Raw genomic sequence first — 21,159 nt, forward strand, 5'->3', positions numbered from 1 at the left:
TTTCTTCTGTCAGTGGAAATAGGAATACAATTGCCTTATATATATATATATATATTATAGCTGTTGACATTTCAAGGTTTTCTAGGCACACAGGGAACACTGATCTAAAATAAATTTCCTTCCAGTGTAAAATGTACACCTGAGAAGTTAATGCACACACCTCACAGCCTGTGGTTTGACTGAGATTTGTCCTGGCACCCAGGTGACTGATTCAGACCTCCTACCAGAGCAAGTGCGCTGGGATTAGGTACCTTAAGTACTTAATGAGTGGGGATGAGGCAGGGATGGGTGGAAGGTTCAGCGCTGTCAAGGACCAAAGATGAAAATGGAGCCGGCCCTTTACTACAGACGGTGAATTCACATTTAAGTGTCTGCGTTTCTTAACAAGCACAGCTCCAAGAATGGCCATACAGCCTTACACCAAGCCCTTGCGCCCTGGAAGACATAAAACCTTGTTCCAGGCAGGGCAGGCCTGAGCCATCCTCTTATCTGTACTTGCTCCGTCTTGAAACTGAATCAGGAATCCCAGTGCACGAGGAGCTGCGGAAGACAGCAGAGGCAATCCCGGGCCAGGAAAAATTTCTGTCACAAACCAAAAGTGCCAGGCAGGGACAGGTCCCATCCCAACTGCGGAAATTGGTTCCGCTGACTCAGGCTTCCTTCCCCAGGCTGTCACTCAGGCATGAGGGGGTGGGGCACTGGGACCTGTCCAATCAGGAGGCCGGTGAGGCGGGTGGGCGGGGCGACGCGGCGCACCGGCGTGGACGTCGGTTCTTCCCACCACGCAGGGATGGCGGCTTACCTACCCTTCAGGGTCTTTGGTAGCGCTTCCGTCTCTTCTGTTCTCTGACCTGCTCTGGTGGTTGGAGTCGAGGGAAGGACGCAGGAAGACCTAGGAAACCTTGCAATGGTGAGTGTGCTGCCCCGGGGAGCGGAGACGGGGCGGAGGGACTGGTCGGAAGCGTCCGGAACCGGCCTCTTCGCGGTCAGCTCCGGAGTCTGCGGACCCGAATCCATCGGGAGCGCCACGCGGACCTCAGTCCCCTCCGATTTGCAGCATGGGGGCTGAGCCGGCAGCCGGGACCCGGTCCATTAGAGTGGCGTCTTCAGCCCGACCCCGGAGCCTCTCTGGGCAACTCTGCACCCGCAGCCCAGTGTCTCTTCCAGATTGTGCGTTGACCACGGGGAGTGTCATTAAGGGACCATTCTGTTTACTATAGTAGAGGGACCAACTATAATGTCCCTTGTCCTTTTAGTTTGAAAGGAGGTTTTCATTTTTTATGGATTACAAGTTTATATCCATTACTGTCTAAAGGATCAGATCTTGCAGTAGTTTCCTTTGTAGAAAAGTGTAAACTCCTAAGGGAGGAAAGTATCTCAGGACTCCCTGCCCGCATATCCTCCTCCACTCTTCCGATGTTAACTCCAGACACCCTCAGATAACTAGTTTTGATTACTACTTCATCATCCTTTTAGTGTTTCTTTATACACAAACAATCCATTGCGAATGCCTGTTTTTCTTACAGTTTTTGTGCTTGGAATAATTACTTGAGATCCGCATATTTGATGTTTGACTACTGAAAGTTAAGCCTCATCCCTCCCTTTTCCCCTAGTGCTTCTTACCTGGATGGGCTGATAAGAAAGCCTGGAGGCTCCTGCCCCGTGAGCTGCTGTTTGCTGGGGTCTCCTTCTGTACGCTGTGCTGCCCTGTATTGCATTGTTGACCTCACCAAGCCTGGGTTGTATACACGGAGAACTCCGAGTTGGCAGTTTCTGTTAATCCCTTGTACTTTGGGAGCAGGAATATGAGAATGGGGCCCTCCTTCCAGTGGTCCTGGATTGATGTCTGAGCTGGAACCTATCTGTGTTTAGAGTGAAGGTGTGACTGAAGCTGGGTTGCCGAGACATTAGTGTTGAGGGGAGGACTGGGGGAGTAGGAGTAGGAGGATGATTATACCCTGTGAATGAGGTGAGCCCAAAAGATAGTCACTACTTAGAGAGCAGTTACTTCAAAGAAGTGAAAGAAAAGAGACAGGGAAAAGCAGCTAGTAGGTGGTGAGATTCCAGAAGGCTCACCAAAACTTTAAAAATAACTTTTAAGAGGCTGTTGCCCCTTCATCTATTACAACAAGGCTCCTTACCCTCTGGGTTATGATGGACAACACCCACTGTCTCAGTTTGGCACAGTAAAGAGATTAGTTCAAACCCAACGTAAGTGAGTTCCTTAAATTCTATAAAGCAGTCAGTGTCATGAGGAGGCCTCTAACCCTGCTGGCAGTGATGGGAGGCTCTCTGGAGGAGGGCCTTAAGTTGGCCATAGGCTTCTGATGCAAGGCACTGCCCAGGTCCCATCTTAATATGCCGTTAAAGCTGTAATTGTCTCCATGTACTGGGATCTCTTAAAAATAGAGGGCTCCACTGAGGTGCCTGTTATGGCTTTGGTACTGGAAAGAGCACCCCAGTCAGCTCAGACTGACTCCTTACACCTACTTGTTATATGATGGAGCTAAACCTTGGCCCTCTGGCTTATGCCTCCCGGTGGAGAGATGACATTTCTTTCTACAGTCCTTTGAAACATGCTGTGGTGGTGGAGGAGCCATTGTCTCCAACACCTTGTTTCCCTGGGTAGTTGCTTGGGATTAACTGAATGCACAGGTCTGGGGAAGTGCATATAAGGATGACACCTTAGTATACACCCTGAGGTATTGTCAGGGTGTGCTGGAGCTCAGTGGAGAGTTGCTGCCCTTCATCCCTCAATTGGGACAGCCTTGGTAGATAAGCACACCCATGGTTCCCCACACCTAAGGAAAAACCAGGAAGTCCTCAGGGGTGAGCTGTACAGATCTGTCATCGTCTTCTTCTTCTTTTGGTGTAGACGTCAGCGTTTTTAGATGAGTTTTAGGTTTAGAGAAGAGTTGAACAGAAATTATAGAGAATTCTCACATAACCCTTCTCCATCCGTACAGTATTCACTGTTTTTTAAATCTTGTAGGACTGCTACATTTGTTAGAATTGCTGAACCAATACTGATGCATTAGAAGCGCACAGGTTGTATTAGTGTGGACCTTTTGTATTGTGTTATGTAATGTTTGGATTTGACAAATATACAATATGTGTCCATCATTTATGCACATGTAGTGTAATTTTACTTATGTAAAAATACTCTGTGCTCAACCTGTTGATGCCTCTCTAACCCTCAAATCCTTTAACATGAAAGCCAAACATCTTCACAGCCAAAGATCTTTTTATGGTCTGATGCTTTTGTTTTTTCCAGAACCTCATATACTTGGCACCATACAGTGTATAACCTTGTTAGACTGGCTTCTTTCACTTAGCAATATACTTTTAAGCTTCCTCCATGTATTTGCAAGGCTTGATACCTCATTTCTTTTTATCACCAAAGAGTATTTCATTGCACTGATCATCTATTTATTAGACTCTTGAAGTATATCTTGCTTAACTCTAACTCGTGCCAATTATGAATAAAGCCTCTACAGATTTTTGTGTACAGGTTTTCTGTGAACATAAGATTTCAATTCATTTGGACAAATAGCAAGGAGTGTAATTGCTGAATCTTACTATACATAGTAAGAGTATATTTTTTGAAAGAAAGCTCCTGTCTTTCATTGTTAGGGTACCGATTTCCTTTCATCTCAGCAGTGAATGAGGATTATCTTCCCATCTTCACCAACATTTGGCGTTCTGAGTATTTTGAATTATAGCCATTTATAAGTGTGTCGTGATACCTCATTGTTGTTTACTCAATTTCCCATTGACATTTGATGTGGAGTATGTTTTCATGTGGCATATTTCTTTTTGGTGTATCTTCTTTGGGGAGCCGTTTGTTCAGATCTTTTGCCCATTTTTAATTAGGTTGTTTTTCTTCTTACTGTTGAGCTTTAAGAGTTCTTTGCATCTGTTGGATACCAGTCATTTATCAGATAAATGTTTTGCAAAGATTTTCTCCTACTCTCTGACTTGTCTTTTCATTTTCTTAACACTTTTCTTTCTCAGAGCAGGAATGTTTTGATTTCAGTGAAGTGAAATTATACTTTTTTCTTTTACAGACCTTGCATTTGGTGTTATATTTCAAAATTCATCACTAAGCCCAGAGTCACCTACATTTCCTTCTGTATTATTTTCTAGGAGTTTATTACTTTTGCATTTCACATTGAGATCTATGATGTGTTTTGAGTTATTTTTTGTGAAATGTGTAAGGCCTGTGTCTACATTCATTGTTGTGTGTCTGTGTGTGTGCATGTGTTTTATGTGGATATCTGTTATTTCCAGTGCTATTTGTTTAAAAGGTTCCCTTTTCATTTGAATTTCCTTGCCATCTTTCTCCAAGTTCAGTTGAATACATTTGTGTGGGTCTATAGGAAAGCAACTGATTAACTCTTAATCTCAGTCTCTTATTGATTCCAGGAGCTATCTCTTTCATTGTGGATTCTTTCAGATGTTTCACAGGGATAATCATGTTATACGAACAGATGTTATAGATTTAGCTACAGGATTCATGAAGATGTTCATTCTCAGGAAGTGAAAGTTCCCTCTGTTAGTAGTTTGTTTTCATAAATAGATGTTGGATTTTTATCAAATTCTTTTTCATTTTCATTTCGCCCTCTGTTCCTTTCTGATATTTGTACTTGTCTTCCCTCTTTTCTTAGTTATCTTGACTAGATATTTATTAATGTTATTAATCTTGGTAAAGAACTAGAGTTAGGGACTTCCCTGGTGGTCCAGTGGTTAAGGCTTCTCGCCCCCAATGCAGGGGGCCTGGGTTCCATCCCTGGTCAGGGAACTACATCCCACATGCATGCTGCAGCTAAGAGTCTGCATTGCTGCAGTGAAGATCCCATGAACCGCAACTAAGACCTGGTGCAGCCAAACAAATAAATAAATATTAAAAAAAAAAAGAACAAGAGTTAAAAAAAAATTTCTCCATCAATATCCCACAGTTACCTTACTTTTTTTCTAATTTTTATTATTTCTTTTATTCTGTTTACTTTGCGTTTCATATGCTCTTCTTTTTATCGTTTCCTAAGGTACATGCTTTTACGTTATTGTTTACACATCTTGGTGTTTTTCCAGTGTATTTGTTTTATGGCATAAATTTCCCTCTAGGCACTGCTTCTGCTGCATCCCACATCCTTTGACACATTATGTTTTCATTTCATTTAGTTCAAAATAAACTTTATATTTCTTGAGACTTCTTTGATCTTCTGTATTATTTCGAAGGGTGTTGTTGAATCTCCAGGTATTGAGAGGTTTTCCAACTCTTGCTGTTATTGATATCTAGATTAATTGCCTTTGAGGTCTAAGAGTGTCGTTTTTTTGTTTGTTTGTTTGTTTTTTTGCGGTTACGCGGGCCTCTCACTGTTGTGGCCTCTCCCATTGCGGAGCACAGGCTCTGGACGCACAGGCTCAGCAGCCATGGCTCACGGGCCCAGCCACTCCATGGCACGTGGGATCTTCCCGGACCGGGGCACGAACCCACGTCCCCTGCATCGGCAGATGGACTCTCAACCACTGCGCCACCAGGGAAGCCCTAAGAGCATAGTTTGTATGATTTTTCTTCTTTCAGATTTGTTAAGGTATGTTACATATCCTCGAATGTGTTCTGTCTTAGTGAATGTTCCATGTAAAGTTGAGAAGAATGTGTATTCTGCCCTGTTGCATAAAGCATTCCATAGGTTACAGTTAAGTTGAGTTGTTTCATAGTTCTTGTTCAGTTCAACTCTGTCCTTCCTGATTTTCTGCCTGCTGAAATTTATAGCTTGTGGTAAGAGGGTGTTCATGTACAATTATAATAATGGATTCATGTATTCCTCCCTGCATTCTTCACATCTTTCCTTAAGTACTTTGTCCCTTTGTTGCTATGTATGTACACATGAAGGATTGTTATACCTTCTTGGAGAATGGACCTTTTTGTCCCTATGTAAAGCCCCTTTTTATTGCTGAGTTTTCCTTGGGCTGAAATTTGCATTATCTGAAATTCATATACCAATGCCAGCTTTTTTTGGATTAGTTTTGGCATAGTGCATTTATCTCCATCCCTTTACCTTTCATCTACCTGTGTCTTCATATTTAAAATGGGTTTTTTGTAGACAACATATAATTACAGTTTTTAAAATCTGATATTACTGTATTTGTCTTTCACTTGTATTGAGACCATTGATGATTGAATTGGTGATTAATACAGTTGGATTAATATCTACCGCACATTCTCCTGTTTCTATTTGTTGCCCTTGTTCTTTCTTTCATTTGCCTTCCCCCTTTTTTCTACCTTCTCTGGCTTTAACTGAGCATTTTACCTGATTCTTCATTTTTTTTTTTTTTTTTTTTTTTTTGCGGTACGCGGGCCTCTCACTGTTGTGGCCTCTCCCGTTGCGGAGCACAGGCTCCAGACGCGCAGGCTCAGCGGCCATGGCTCACGGGCCTAGCCGCTCCGCGGCATGTGGGATCTTCCCAGACCGGGGCACAAACCCATGTCCCCTGCATCGGCAGGCGGATTCTCAACCACTGCGCCACCAGGGAAGCCCTGATTCTTCATTTTAATCGTCTCTTAGCCTATCAGTTACACATTAAAAAAAAATTTTTTTTGGTGGTTGCCCTTGAGTTTTCAGTATATATTTAGAACTAGCCTATGTCTTCTAAATATATTTAGAATTAGCCTACGTCTTCTATACCTCTTCATTTGTTGTACAGGTATCTCATACCACACTATTCTCAATTCCCTCCTGTCTTACCTTACTTATCCACAAGGCTTTCATTATCAGTGTCATTGTTGTTAATATTATTTTACACAAAGGTTTATCTGTTATATATGATAATATTAAAGATGTTCATTTATTCCTCTCCTAATCCACCTTCATCATTTGTATTCTTTCTTACGAATTTTGAACATTTGTTTCAAAGTAGATGTAGTAATAACAAATTCCCTCAATTTTTGTCTCAGAAAGTCCTCAGTTCTTCCTTGTTTTGTAAGGATAATTGTCCTTGATGTAGTATTCTTAGAGTGGCTTTAATTTCGGAACTTTAAGCATTTCATTCCACTCTGTTCTTGCTTGTTTGTTTTCTGAAAAGATGTCCAGTTTAATTCTAATTTCTCTATACCTGAGGTCTGTTTCCCCCTCTGGCTTCTTAAAATATGTTCTTTTTGCATTTGATTTTTCTCTAATTAGAGTATGATATACTTTAGTCTTCTTTTTAGGTGTTTTCATGTTTAGTGTTCACTGAGATTCATGGATCTACAGTTGTTGTCTATCATTAACTTTAGAAAAATCTCAGTGATTGTCACTTACATCTTCTGTTTCTTTCTGTCTCTCTTTTCCTTCAGTTATTTTCATTATGTGTGTTTTTAATCTTCTGTTAGAAAAAGTTATGTTAGGGTTTATGGATAGTGTGTTCTATCTGTTTTGTTCCTTTTGTCTTTGCATTACACTGGTGAAACATTTTTTTTTCAGTACAGGCCTTAAGAACAGAATATTTGTGGCATATTTCAAAACGTCTTTATTTTCTCTTTCCCAGTTCCAGAGACACCAGTTTGTCTTTTGAAGTCATTGGTCTCATGGCTCTAGGAAGACTTTCAAATGTTTTCATTCTCTTCTAGTAAGATTGAAAATCACAACTTTTAGGTTCATAAATTCCAGAGCGTAAGTTGGCCAGGCAGCAGCTAGCGTGGCTGCTCCGGAAACATTAGGTCCTGCAATTGCAGAATGGAGACCCTATGTTGTTCTGGAGGAAACCACTGATGAAACCTTTACATATTTTATAATCATGGACAAATTCACCATCAACCCATATGAACTTAAGTGAACTCACTCGCAGTCTGTAGCTCTTAACGTTTTCCTCAAGGGAACAGGGTTTGATCAGAAAGAGCTATTCTGGCTATTATCTCAGTATGTGTTCTACAGTTTGGCTGGAACAATCCCTGAGGCACATGAGTGGAGGGCTTTTGTGGTCTAAGCTGTTATTCCTTTTTCCTCAGGTCTGAGCTCTAAGTTTAGAATAACTTTCTAGCTGCATGGAATTATACATAGAGAGAAGGGAAGAACACAGTCTGTGATCATTATTACACAACTTAAAAGCAGTGCTTCCCCACAAGAAGATTTACATTCAGTCAGGTGCATCTAATTACTTCTAAAGAGCTGGAGGACTTTGGAACAGTGGGGCCAGCTGGGCTTTGGTAAAAGTTTGATTTCTACAGGCCCCCTGGACTCTCATGTTTGGTGATAGGACTTGGAAGAAAAGCTTCCAGTTCTCCTCAGGAGACTCATTCATTGAAAACTCATGCAGATTTGATCCTCTACCTCATGGAGTGCTATAAATGGTGGATAATAAGGGAGAAGATGAAAGAATTTTCTCAAACGAAATCAATGTCTCTAAAATGATATTTGTTTCAGTTGTATAGCATTTCTGTCGTTTCCCAGCAATCTCTGGGCTCTACCATTAATGTGGTATAAGTTATCATGTGATCACAGAAATAAATGTGTAAATAATTTCCATGTGTCCATGATGCCGTTAAATTTATGAGGAAGCATGGAGAGAATAAGTTTCTCATGATCAAGTCATAGAATAACTCTTTGGAAACAACAGGTTCATAAGTAACCTTACTATAAATGGAGTATAGATGTCTAGTGCTGTCAGTCTCATGCATCTTACTGTACACGTATTTTGGGTGTTTTAGGACTCATTGGCTATTGAGGATGTGGTTGTGAACTTCACCCTGGAGGAGTGGGCTTTGCTGGATCCTTCACAAAAGAAACTCTACAGAGATGTGATGCAGGAAATCTTCTGGAACCTGGCCTCAGTAGGTAAGGATGGTGACGTTCTTTCACCTAGTCAATTAGAGGACAAATGCTTTGTGCTACTTGACATTGTTCTAAGATGTGGAATTGGGGAAGGGAGGATGTTGGGATATCAACTGGGCTTGGTCACCCTAAACAATGGACATAGAATCAAATAATTCTTATTAATTTCTAATATTTTGGAATAATTTTTCTGGGTCTGCATTTTAGGAAAAACATGGGAATATCATGACATTGGAGATCAGTACAAAACCCAGGGGGGAAACCTAAGGTAAGTCACACTCACAATACAAAGCATTGTCTCAAGTGAGAATCCTGGTAAATTATGAAATTTTTAAAAGAAGCAAACAAAACAAATAGCCCCTTCTTCAAATTTGGTTCTTCTTAGAAAATTTCTACCAAAAACATTTTCTTAAATGTGACATAAATGTTAGGTGTTTGCAAACTAGTTCACTTGCAAATATTATTAATAAACCCTATATTTGAATATCACTTTTAATAGTAGGAAAGGTGAAGTCCCATTGCAGTACATTCAGTATATTCAATTTCTAACAATTCACACAAGGTGGAAAACCTATACTATTCCTATAAATCATAATAAATACAAGAAATATAAGATCAATAAAGAAATCATTAGAAATGTGCTTTTCATTTTTCCCAGAAGTCCTATGGTAGAGAGACTCTCTGAATGTAAAGACAGTAGTACCTGTGGAGAACACTTCAGCCTTATTCCATCTCTCAATCTGAAGAAGAAAACTATTGGACTAAAACCATGTGAATGCAGTGCATGTGGAAAAGTCTTCATGGATCATTTATCCCTTACTAGACACATGAAATGTCACATTGAACATGAACTGGGAAAGTTTCAAAAATATGGTGACAAGCTATATAAATGTAAGCACTGTGGTAAAGCCTTTAATCATTTCACTTCCTTCCTAATGCACAAAAGAAGTCACACTGGAGAGAAACTGTATGAATGTAAAATATGTTCTAAAGCATTGAGTACTCTCAGTTGTCTTCAAAAACATGAAAGAACTCATACTGGAGAAAAACCCTATAAGTGTAAGGCATGTGGGAAAGCCTTCACATGGCTCATAACCTTTCAAAAACACATGATAACACACAGTGGAGATGGACCTTATAAATGTAAAGAATGTGAGAAGGTATTTGTTAATCTCAGTTCTCTTAAAATACATGAAAGGAGTCACACTGGAGAGAAACCCTATCAATGTAAACTATGTGGCAAAGCCTTCAGTTATTACTATTCCTTACGAGTACATGGAAGAACTCACACTGGAGAGAAACCCTATGAATGTAAACAGTGTGGAAAAGCCTTTAGTTGTCATGAAAGCATTCAAGCACATGAAAGAATTCACACAGGAGAGAAACCCTATCAATGTAAACACTGTGAGAAAGCCTACAGATACCACAGTTCTCTTCGAACCCATGAAAGGAGTCACACTGGAGAGAAACCTTACCAGTGTAAACAGTGTGGAAAAGCCTTTCGACGTAAACAAACCTTTCGAGCACATGAAAGGAGTCACGGAGGAGAGAAACCCTATGAATGTAAGCAGTGTGGTAAAGGCTTCAGTTATTTCAGTTCCTTCCAAAGACACAAATGGCATCACACTGGAGAGAAACCGTATGTGTGTAAAACATGTTCTAAAGCATTGAGTAGTGCCACATCTCTTCGAAATCATGAAAGAACCCACACTGGTGAAAAGCCCTATGAGTGTAAGGAATGTGGTAAAGCCTTCACCTGGCACAAAACCTTCCAATATCACAGGAGAATGCATACTAGAGATGGACCTTATAAATGTGAAGAGTGTGAGAAAGTATTCCTTAATCCTAGTTCTCTAAAAGTACATGAAAAGAGTCACACTGGGGAGAAACCCTATCAATGTAAACAATGTGGTAAAAGTTTTAGTTCTCAAAGAAGTTTCCAAATGCATGAAAGAACCCATACTGGAGAAAAACCCTATGAGTGTAAAATATGTGGGAAAGCCTTCACCTGGCACAAAACCTTCCAATATCACATGATAACACACACTAGAGATGGACCTTATAAATGTAAAGAATGTGAGAAAGTTTTCATTAGTCCCAGTTCTCTTAAAATCCATGAATGGAGTCACACTGGAGAGAAACCCTATCAATGTAAACAATGTGGTTTAAGTTTTAGTTCTCAAAAAGGTTTACAAAATCATGAAAGAAATCACACTGGAGAAAAACCCTATGAATGTAAGGAATATGGGAAAGCATTGTTTGTTACCAGTTCTTCTCAAAGACATGAAAGGACTCACACTAGAGAGAAACCGTATGTGTGTAAAACATGTTCTAAAGCATTTAGTACTCACAGTTCTCTTCGAAATCATGAAAGAACCCACACTAGAGAAAACCCCTATGAATGTAAAATATGTGGGAAAACGTTCAGTTCCACCTATGTTCAAGTGCATGAAAGAACTCACACTGGAGAGAAACCCTATCGATGTCAGGAATGTGGGAAAGCCTACATTTCTCTGTCAAGCATTCGACGGCACATTAGACAGCACACTGGAGAGAAACCATATAAATGTGAAGAATGTGGGAAAGCCTTCTTTTATCACAGTAATTTACGAAGGCATGAAAAGGTTCACTAGATAAAACCTCTTGTTTGTAAACAGCTTGGGAAACACTTCAGTTGGCCCACATCCTTAGACGTGAAAACTCCTATGAAGAGGTATAAATGTAACATGAGATAACTTGATGGAAAGTAATCCATGCCTAATGTTCCAGAAAACCTTCAGTATGAAAGAGTTGTTTTAAAAGTTTTTAAATATGCTGTGTTTAGCAAGGATCTTTCTTAAAGTGTATCCTTGGATATAGGATCTCTATGAATTTCAAAAATAAATATTAATGTGAGTTCTGTAAGTTGTCTTTCAACAATAGTACATAAGATTTAAAGGTAGTGATTTTGAGTTTAATCACATGATTTTTTTCTCTTTCCGTTTTGAAGTCTATTGGATCCATGGGTGAATTAAAATGTATTTCTAATATGCAGGTAGGCTTAAATTTTTATAATATTCTATTCATTCTCTGTTAAAGGGTCATTGAAAATGGCAGTTTGGTATTTGTTGGGATTTTTCTACTGGCCTTGGGTCACAGTTTCCGTATACCCCTAATCTATTATATATATTGCACCTTTTTTACTGAGAAAGATCCTTTTTGGGGGGTGGTGGGTATAGGAGCCTTTTTCAGTTTTCCATTCTATTAAACACTTGGAATAAATTTTTATGTACAGAAAGGTTGTCAAAGAGTATACTTTTACGTAAAATATGATTTTCCTCTTTGCTTTTTGTTTTTCCTTCTGACTGGTAGTTGGTGAATAGAATTTGAATTAAGAAGAGAGACTTATGGGACTTCCCTGGTGGTCCAGTGGTTAAGACTCTGTGCTCCCAATGAAGAGGGCATGGGTTCAATCCCTGGTCAGGGAACTAGGTCCCGTGTGCTGCAGCTAAGACCCGGCACAGCCAAATGAATAAATAAATACTGAAAAAAAGGGGGTGGCTTCCCTGGTGGCGCAGCGGTTGAGAATCCGCCGGCCAATGCAGGGGACACGGGTTCGATCCCTGGTCCGGGGAGATCCCACATGCTGTGTAGCAACTAAGCCTGTGCGCCACAACTACTAAGCCTGCGCTCTAGAGCCCATGAGTCACAACTACTGGGCCCATGTGCCACGACTACTGAAGCCCACACACCTAGAGCCCATGCTCTGCAACAAGAGAAGCCACTGCAATGAGAAGCCCGCGCACCACAACGAAGAGTAGCCCCCGCTCGCTGCAAGTAGAGAAAGCCTGCGCGCAGCAACGAAGACCCAACCCAGCCAAAAATAAACAAATAGAAATAAAATTTAAAAAAAAAAGAAGAGAGACTTGTGATAGGACAAAAAATCTATAGAGTTGGAGATACATTGCCTGTGAGTAATGTTAGGAGGTAGATTTACCAGAATTCATCTCCTTTGTGACTCTGTGTTAGAAGTCATCAGTTGCACTACCTGAGTTGAATTGAAAGGCAGATGCAAAGAGGGTATTCTTCAGATTTTGGAGCCACGACACTGGGAGAGAGACAGATGAATAGGAGGTTTGAGGACAATGTCTTGCAGCTTATTTCCCAGATTCTGTGCCCCTGTAGTTAAGAGTATCCCCAACACCACCAACAAATATTTGATTTCCATTTTCTTAGAAGTCTAGTTTTCCCCTGATGTCTTCACTAGTTCCACATCAAAATCCATCAGAGTTTGAATTTTTCTGTAAGGCCTCATGTCCACTTGGAAAGTAATTCATGTTTCATCGTTTGGAGTATTGTCTGATTACCACCTTCTGTAGATTATATCTTTATAATGTCTAATTTGTATAGGAAACACCTTATGCCATTAATAGTGCTAGTGAGTATGTTCCTGATTCACCATGACATTCAGAAGGGTGCAGCCAAAGAGGTCAACATGGGGGTTTGTTTCTCTGCTGCACTGGGTAGTGTCTGCCTTGACCCATTGTTTACATGTGAGAATAAGCTCCTTCCTCATACCAGGAATACTGTGGTTCTGAAACCTAATGGTGTATCCCAAGTGGGATCTACCTGGGGACATCCTTGTTCGTATAAATCACATTTCCTCCCATCACCATCTGTAGACTATTTCCAGCTCTCAAGCCTACTCTCTGCCTGCTTATGTGGAAACATCTTTAGAAATCCATGCATATCCCACTCTGGAAAATTTACTGAGGCAACACCAGTGACTGTGAGTTGAGAGGGCAGTAGAAGCAGTTGGCAGAACCTATGTTATGGGCACGTTCCATCGGCCACAGTAATCCCGGCTGTCTCATATTTGTAAAATATGTTTGCTTGCTTGTTCACACAGCACTTCAATTTTTACTGAGTTTGAATGGGGAATCATACACTCTGGAATTTGTCTGAGTAACAGTTACTCCATTATCATCTCCCTCCCCACACCCATTTACCATAAAGGCTTTAGCAGCCTCTGTTTATGCATCCAGGTGTCTCTAAGCCACCCATGGTGGACATAAGTTATCCAAGGCATTCTTGTACCAGAAACTAGTCTCCTCAGCTGTTACTGCACACAATTAGAGCAGCTCTCCTGGCAGCTGACAGAGTTGTTCTGTAAATGGAGGCCCTCCCATGGCCAGAGTTGAGCCTTCACAGCCAATTTGCCATTTTGCCTTGGGTCATGAATGTAGGACCCCTCAGTTTTGCTAACCAGAGTCTTCCTCATTAAAAAGGCATTGGTACTTGCAGCATAAAGCAAAAATTGGCCCCTCTGTCACATCCCACTTGCTGAAGGAACTGTGTTCCCCCCCAGTTAATGTCTTTTGTTCTGGAGTAGGTCACTTCTTTCTGGACACATGGCCACTTGAGGAGTCACTTGGGATCCCAGGAGAGACCAGGGAGTCCACATACTTTGTGGCAGTGTGTTGCTGCCACGCCTGCTGGGGTCCACTGCAGAGATGCTGTGTTCTGTCCCTAAATCAGACAGGCCATCTGAGATGAGAGATTGGACCCAAGCATTAGATGGATTAGTCAAACTCCAGGCAATCGTGCTAGCAATAGAGAATTACCTGGCCAAGAATGGAACTCATCTGTACATTGTTACAGATCCTTTGGCCACTGCCAATGATCTAGGTGCCTCAACCACCAATCACAGCTCCTTATTCAAAGTTACCCCCTTTGGCATTAAGTCTGAGAGTAACGCCTCTCAATATCCAAGTCCAAATCAATGCGAGTCCTTACTCTGTGCATATATTAAACCTCAGTCTGCAAGAGGCTCAGTGTTCAGAGTGATAAATTGACTTCTGGGCACACTCTCACCTGGGATCTGATGGTATTAACCTTGGTCCTGTGAGCCCCCGCGATCCGTAACCACTTAGAGGCCTCTAACCTCAATGTTAGGCAATATTCATGGGACATCCCTTCTCTGCCATGGCTGCCTTAGTGACTGACCAAGGCATCTGATGTGAACAAACACACCATTGGTAATAAACTCAACAGACATAGTTTCCTGACCAAGGAAGGGGTCCCTACAGCTGATGGCAAACAGACTTTGTAGAGCCCTTCACCCCCTCTACTGGCTACTTGCTATGCTCTAACCTTGGTAGATACTTATATACAAAAATTACTTATCCTATCACACATAACACTTCTGAAACCAAAATGCAATCACTCACCGGCAAACAGTAGAAATTGCTGATATCCACTCAATTCTGAAAAACCAGGCTGTTGAAAAAGGCGTTCAGTGGCAGTCTCAGGACCCCAGTCTACAACCCTCATAGGATGTCCTAATGGCTTACTTAAAGCTTACTTTCTTCTATACATAGGTCTTCCTGCTGTTCAGGGCATTATTCAGATTTAATCCACAGTCTTTGGGGCCAGTTACTTTGTTCTGGTCATCAGGCTTACTGTTGACTTACGAGTAGAGCCTTTCTATACTAGACATTCTGTCAGTGACATTTCTGGTCACTCCTGCAGGTCTTTGGTTTATTGTCATAGTACATCCTGGCCACCACATGTATATCCCACTCCCGGTTCTTCCTCCTAACATCATCCATAGACTGGGTAACCTACATGTCAGTATTTCATTTTGGGCACCCTCCTTCAAACCCCTCTGGCCCATCCAACACAAATGTCCTCTTTTCCTACAGTTTACAATCACAGACTCATCGTCGTTGGAGCCCCTGGCACTGACCTGGGCACACATGATGTCATTCAACAAACATATCATTAATGCCAATCAAGAAATGTCAAAAACTTTCAAAATACATGTAGTAGTCAGCTAATGCCTCAGGTGTTTTCCATGAAGGACAACTCTCTAGTGGACGTGGTAGCTGATGACCACTTGGCTTTGCGCTATTTATGAGCCAGAGAGGGAGAGTTCTGTTCCCTTAGGAGGGCTGCTTGCTGCATGTGGGTGGAATACACTGGCAAGGTGCCACCAGTAACACAGATGAGACAACAAATTAAAATAACAACGTTATTGAAATATTTGAACAGAATTCCAGAACCATACTGGCACACTTTCCTGGATCCCTCAAAATACCTGGGGATGACAGGATTCCAATGTTGTTTTGAAGCTTCATCATCTTATTTATAATGTGTTGCTTGTGTCACGTGGCTTTTCAGTTAATATTCAAATTCATTTAAATGAGATGTGGCATCATTACGTCTATAAACAACAGGAGTGAACTTTAATAAAGAACTGAACTCGTTTTTGATATTTCACTCTTAAGGCTTTGGGTACCTGCTCACCTGTCTGGCCTACAACGGATAACTAAGTTAGGAAGGATGACACACGCTCCTTTTCTTTTTGTGTCAGCAGGTAGGAGGATCAAACCTTGAAAACCTGCAGCCTCCACTTGTACACACATTAAGGTGCCAAGCCATTCTTTGCACAAGCCTTCTGAACCAGCTACCTTTGCCCTATTGTTAGAAAGTACCTTTGAGTAATAAATATCTTTCTACTGATGCACATGACAACATTAGTGTTGACATCTGATCCTGTTTTAGGTATGGGGTTGATCCTGCCCTCAGAAGGGCAATGATAAAATGAAAGGTAACTCATGGAAATTGTCTTCAGGGTGACAAACATTCAAGATAGGAAATTTTCAGAAGTGAGGAAAGAAATTCAAATACAGAGATACAAGCATGATCACAGAATAAAAACTTTGAAACCACCGACATGGTCACCAGCAGAGGAATGAATAAGTGAATTGGTGTACAATCTTATAAGGGAAAAATACAGAGCAACACAACTGAATGGATGGTTCTGCTCTGATATGTAAAGAGCTCTGAGTGATCATTATGTTTACAACAAGACAAGAAGCTGAACAACCTGAAAAGCAACACCTGTGCTTAGAGTCATGAGAGAGTTGAGGTTACGTGGCAAACAATGCTCCCCATATCAGAGACAGACAAATAGAATTGTCACCCGGAGGTGAAGCAACTGGAGCCAGCAACCTCTAGGAACACTTAAACTGGTAACTTGAATTTGCTGGAGACACAGATTAGATTAGCTTGAGATTTAAAACCTCTAGTGAGTCCAGTCTCAGGAAACTCCCCCCAATTTATCAATTTTTCTGCAAGAGCCCAACCAGGTTCTCATCATGAATGATGGAAAAACACTGCCTCATGCTTCATGCAGGAATCTGGGGAAACCATTCTGATATGTACACAAAGAATTCTTTTCCCTGTAACTCAGGCTGTCTCTTAAAGAAAACTAATTTGTCAAAACCTTATCTGAAATGGGACAGAGCACGCAGACAACTCCCTGACCCTTCAGGTTTTCTCTGTGACAAAAGAGAAGGAATGAATACTAAGAACCTGTTCTGAGTTTCATAGTCCAGGGATTCTGTCCTGCCAAAACATTACAGGCTTAATTACAAGAGAACATTCTTCCACACCAGTACCTTCCTACCATACCAACAGGGCTCGGTATAAAAAGAGTGGACTAGAAAAAAGAGCTGGAAGACACAGACTACTTAAGATTGAGTTTCTAGGGATACCCAAACACAGCAGGAGAGACATAAACAAGGACAGTTGTATATAGCTTAAGAAATAGTAAAAGTGAACCTTATAATCACCTATATTAAGAAAGACAGATACCAAATTAACGATCAAAATTTATACCTCAAAGAACAAGAAAAAGAACAAGCTAAACCCAAAATATAAAGTGAGTACTCTTGGGCTTCCCTGGTGGTGCAGTGGTTGAGAATCCATCTGGCAATGCAGGGGACATGGGTTCGAGCCCTGGTCCAGGAAGATCCCACATGCAGAGCAACTAAGCCTGTGTGCCACAACTACTGAGCCTGTGCTCTAGAGCTCACGAGCCGCAACTACTGAGCCCACATGTCGCAACTACTGGAGCCCACATGCCACAACTACTGAAGCCCACGCGCCTAGAGCCCGTGCTCCGCAACAAGAGAAGCCACCACAATGAGAAGCCTGTGCACTGCAACGAAGAGTAGCCCCTGTTCACCACAACTAGAGAAAAGCCCATGCACAGCAACGAAGACCCAACGCAGCCAAAAATTAAAAAATAAATAAAAAATTTAAAATAAAGTGAGTACTCTTAAAACTACAAAACATGGTGCGAAGAAGTGAAGACAAGTGTAAATAAGTGGGAAACCATCCCAATTTCATGGTTCAGAAGAGTTAACATCATTGAACTGGCACTACTCCACAAAATGATCTGAGGATTCAATGTAATAACTATCGTAATGTCAGCTATAATCTTTGTAAGAAATTGGCAAGTTGTTTATATATGGAATTGCAAGGGACCAGAATAGCCAAGCCACTCTTGAAAATGAAAAACAAAGTAGTAGGACTAACAAGTCTTAATTTCAAAAACTTTAAGCAAATGCACTGAAGGTAGTGTGGGGCTGACACAAGGATAGAAATAGAGATGTATGTATAGATTGAGATTTGAGAAATAAAACCCTACAGGGACTTCCCTGGTGGTGCAGTGGTTAAGAATCTGCCTGCCAATGCAGGGGACATGGGTTCAAGCCCTGGTCCGGGACGATCCCACATGCCGCGGAGCAACTAAGCCCGTGCACCACAACTACTGAGCTGGCGCTCTAAAGCCCAGGAGCATAACTACTGAGCCCGTGAGCCACAACTACTGAAGCCTGCACGCCTAGAGCCTGTGCTCTGCAACAAGAGAAGCCACCGCAATGAGAAGCCCGGACACTGCAACGAAGAGCAGCCCCCGCTCACTGCAACTAGAGAAAGCCCGCACACAGCACTGAAGACCCAATGCAGCGAAGAATAAATAAATAAATAAATAAATATTTTAAACTCTAAAAAAAAAAAAGAAATAAACTCCTACATTTAAGGTCAGCTAATCTTTGACAAAGTTTTCAAAAATGGGAAAAGAATATTTCTATTCATAAATTGGTGCTGGGCCAACTGGATGGCCATATGCAAAAGAAAGAGATTGTACCCTTGTCACACCACATACAGTAATTTTTCAGTAAGGATCAAGGATGTTAACATAAGAGGAAACCTGTAAGAAACTTAGATAAAACATAGGAAAAATTTCCTGAACTTGGATTTGGCAAAAAATGTTGTCTATGACATCGAGGGCATTACATGAAAAAAGAAAATTGGTAATTTGAACTTCATCAAATTAATGAGTTTTGTGCTTCAAACGACACCATCCAGAAACTGAAAACACCCTTTGAAATCCTTGTGTACTATTGCTGGGAATATAAATTGTACTTTTGTTATGGAAAACAACATGGCAGTTCCTCAAAAAATTAGGTACTGAGTTACCATCTGATCTTGCCATTCTACTTATGGGTAAGTACTGTAAAAGTAACATAAAATCCCCTAAGGAAAAGTAAAAATAAGAGAAATTCCCTAAGCAAAGAAAATAGTGGACCAGTGTTGCTAACGGGGACCCAGAATAAAGTGAAACCAGGTAGTTATGACAGACCTGGGGTTCAGTCAAGTATTCTGTGTTCTTAGAAAAATCACAAACAAAAACTATAAGGACTTTGATTCTGCTAAGGATCCTACCTGGAAGAGCCCCTAAGGAGAACCTCCAATGACAGCCAATTATTGAAAACTTTTTGTCAGGCTGCAAGGACCATCCAGTCCCCTTACAAGTCTCTCAATTTTGGTTTCTGAGGTTTTTGTTTTTATTTTTACTTATAATTTAATTAATTAATTAGTTAAAATTTTACTTACTAGATCACTGATTTATTATAAAAAGATGTAAGTAACTCAGGAACAACCAGATGGAAGAGATACATAGGGCAAGGTATGGGGAAAGGACCAGGAGCTCTGTCCACGTGCCCCAGTCTCCCCAAATCTCCATGTGTTCACCAACGAGGAAACTCCTGAGGCTTTTTTTTTTTTAAATCTCTCACCCTATCCCCCGTTCCCCAATGTACTTCCCCTTAGAGACACAGACTCTGTGTATCCTGGTTTGCAAACATTGGGAATAATAATGCTGTCCTTTTGCTTCAAGATAATCCTGATTCTTTTCTGGAAATTATTTCTAGTTTAGGACAACAATACACAAAAAATTGAAAACAGGAACTCAAATAGAGGTATTAGCATTATTTACTATAGCCAAAAGGTGGAAGTAACCCAAGTGTCCATCAGTAGATAAATGGATCAAAAATATTTGGCACATATATATATAATAGAGTATAAATCAGCTTTAAGAATAAAGCAAATTCTGACAAATGCTACATCATGATTGAATCTCAGTGACATAATTATAAGTGAAAGTAGCCTGTCCAAAATAGTCAAACACAGTATGATGCCATTTTTTTGAGGACATAGAGTAGTCAAATTCATAGAAAAAGTGGTTGTTGCCTGGGGCTGGGGGAAGTGGCTAATGAGTTTTCTAATGGATATAGAGTTTCAGTTTTGCAAGATGAAAATAGTTGGAGATTGGTTTCACAATGTCAATGTACTTCATACTGCTGGTTGCCCAGGGCTGAGGAAGATGGTGTTAAATAACAAAAATTCACCTAAGTAAATTTTCAAGATCTGATTGGCCTTATTCAACAATTTATGAATCGGACAGCATCCTATCTAACAAATAGAAAGGAGCTCCCAAGAGCTATAAAAAATGAAAGGTTTTTAAAGGCAGAGAGGATGTGGACAAGGAAGTCATTAAAAAAAAAAAAAAAAGGATTATTTCAAGCACAGTCATGTTCCTTAGGGCACAAAAGGAGTCTATTAGGCCAATTACCTCACTAGCGTTGACCAGGAAATTCCAGATTGACCAGTTAGGATTACATTCCTGGAGGAGGTTGAAACTGCAATTTGGTTAGGTATTAATTTTGATTTGGTTACTCGGGCTTAGCACAAGTGACTCCATTTTGGGCCTGTTGTTTCTTTTTAACAGTGGGAAGATTGGGAGTGATAGCTAAAGGGGAGAGGGATTTCTTTGTGAGGTGATGAAAATGTTCAAAAATTGTGGTGACAATAGGCATATCTGCAAATATACAAAAAACCAGTGAATTGTACACATTCACGAATTGCAATGTATAGTATGTGCATTACCTCTCAATAAAGCTGTTGGAATAAATAATGCATAAAGAGCTTTGCAATGTAAAGGAGTTGCAATTTAGTCTCTTAGGCATATTAGAGTTTTCAGGTTAATTAACACAACGATTTCCTCCCATAGTTACCTTTGTGGTGTCTGCTGAGAATGTTTATTCCACTCAGCAAATTTCAAGCATACGATGTAGTATCATTATTTGTATATCAATCATCACATTGTTATCTTTAAATATAGACAATTTTATTAGTTATACTTCAATAATGCTGGAAAGGAAGAGTTTCCAGG

The 21,159-nt window shown here is 40.7% G+C and overlaps 1 protein-coding gene across 1 annotated transcript; it reads left to right on the forward strand.

Annotated features, from left to right (window-relative positions):
* The first annotated feature begins 783 nt into the window (after window positions 1-783).
* Window positions 784-13,869, forward strand: LOC309804844 (uncharacterized protein). Its single transcript, XM_082622495.1, has 4 exons — window positions 784-910; window positions 8,690-8,816; window positions 9,021-9,081; window positions 9,472-13,869. The coding sequence occupies exons 1-4, from the start codon at window positions 908-910 to the stop codon at window positions 11,444-11,446; spliced, it is 2,166 nt and encodes a 721-aa protein (XP_082478621.1). The 5' UTR covers window positions 784-907; the 3' UTR covers window positions 11,447-13,869.
* Window positions 13,870-21,159: the final 7,290 nt, after the last annotated feature.

The sequence above is a fragment of the Mesoplodon mirus genome (genome assembly GCF_964341445.2).
Source record: "Mesoplodon mirus genome assembly, chromosome: 5".
Lineage (NCBI taxonomy): Eukaryota > Metazoa > Chordata > Mammalia > Artiodactyla > Ziphiidae > Mesoplodon > Mesoplodon mirus.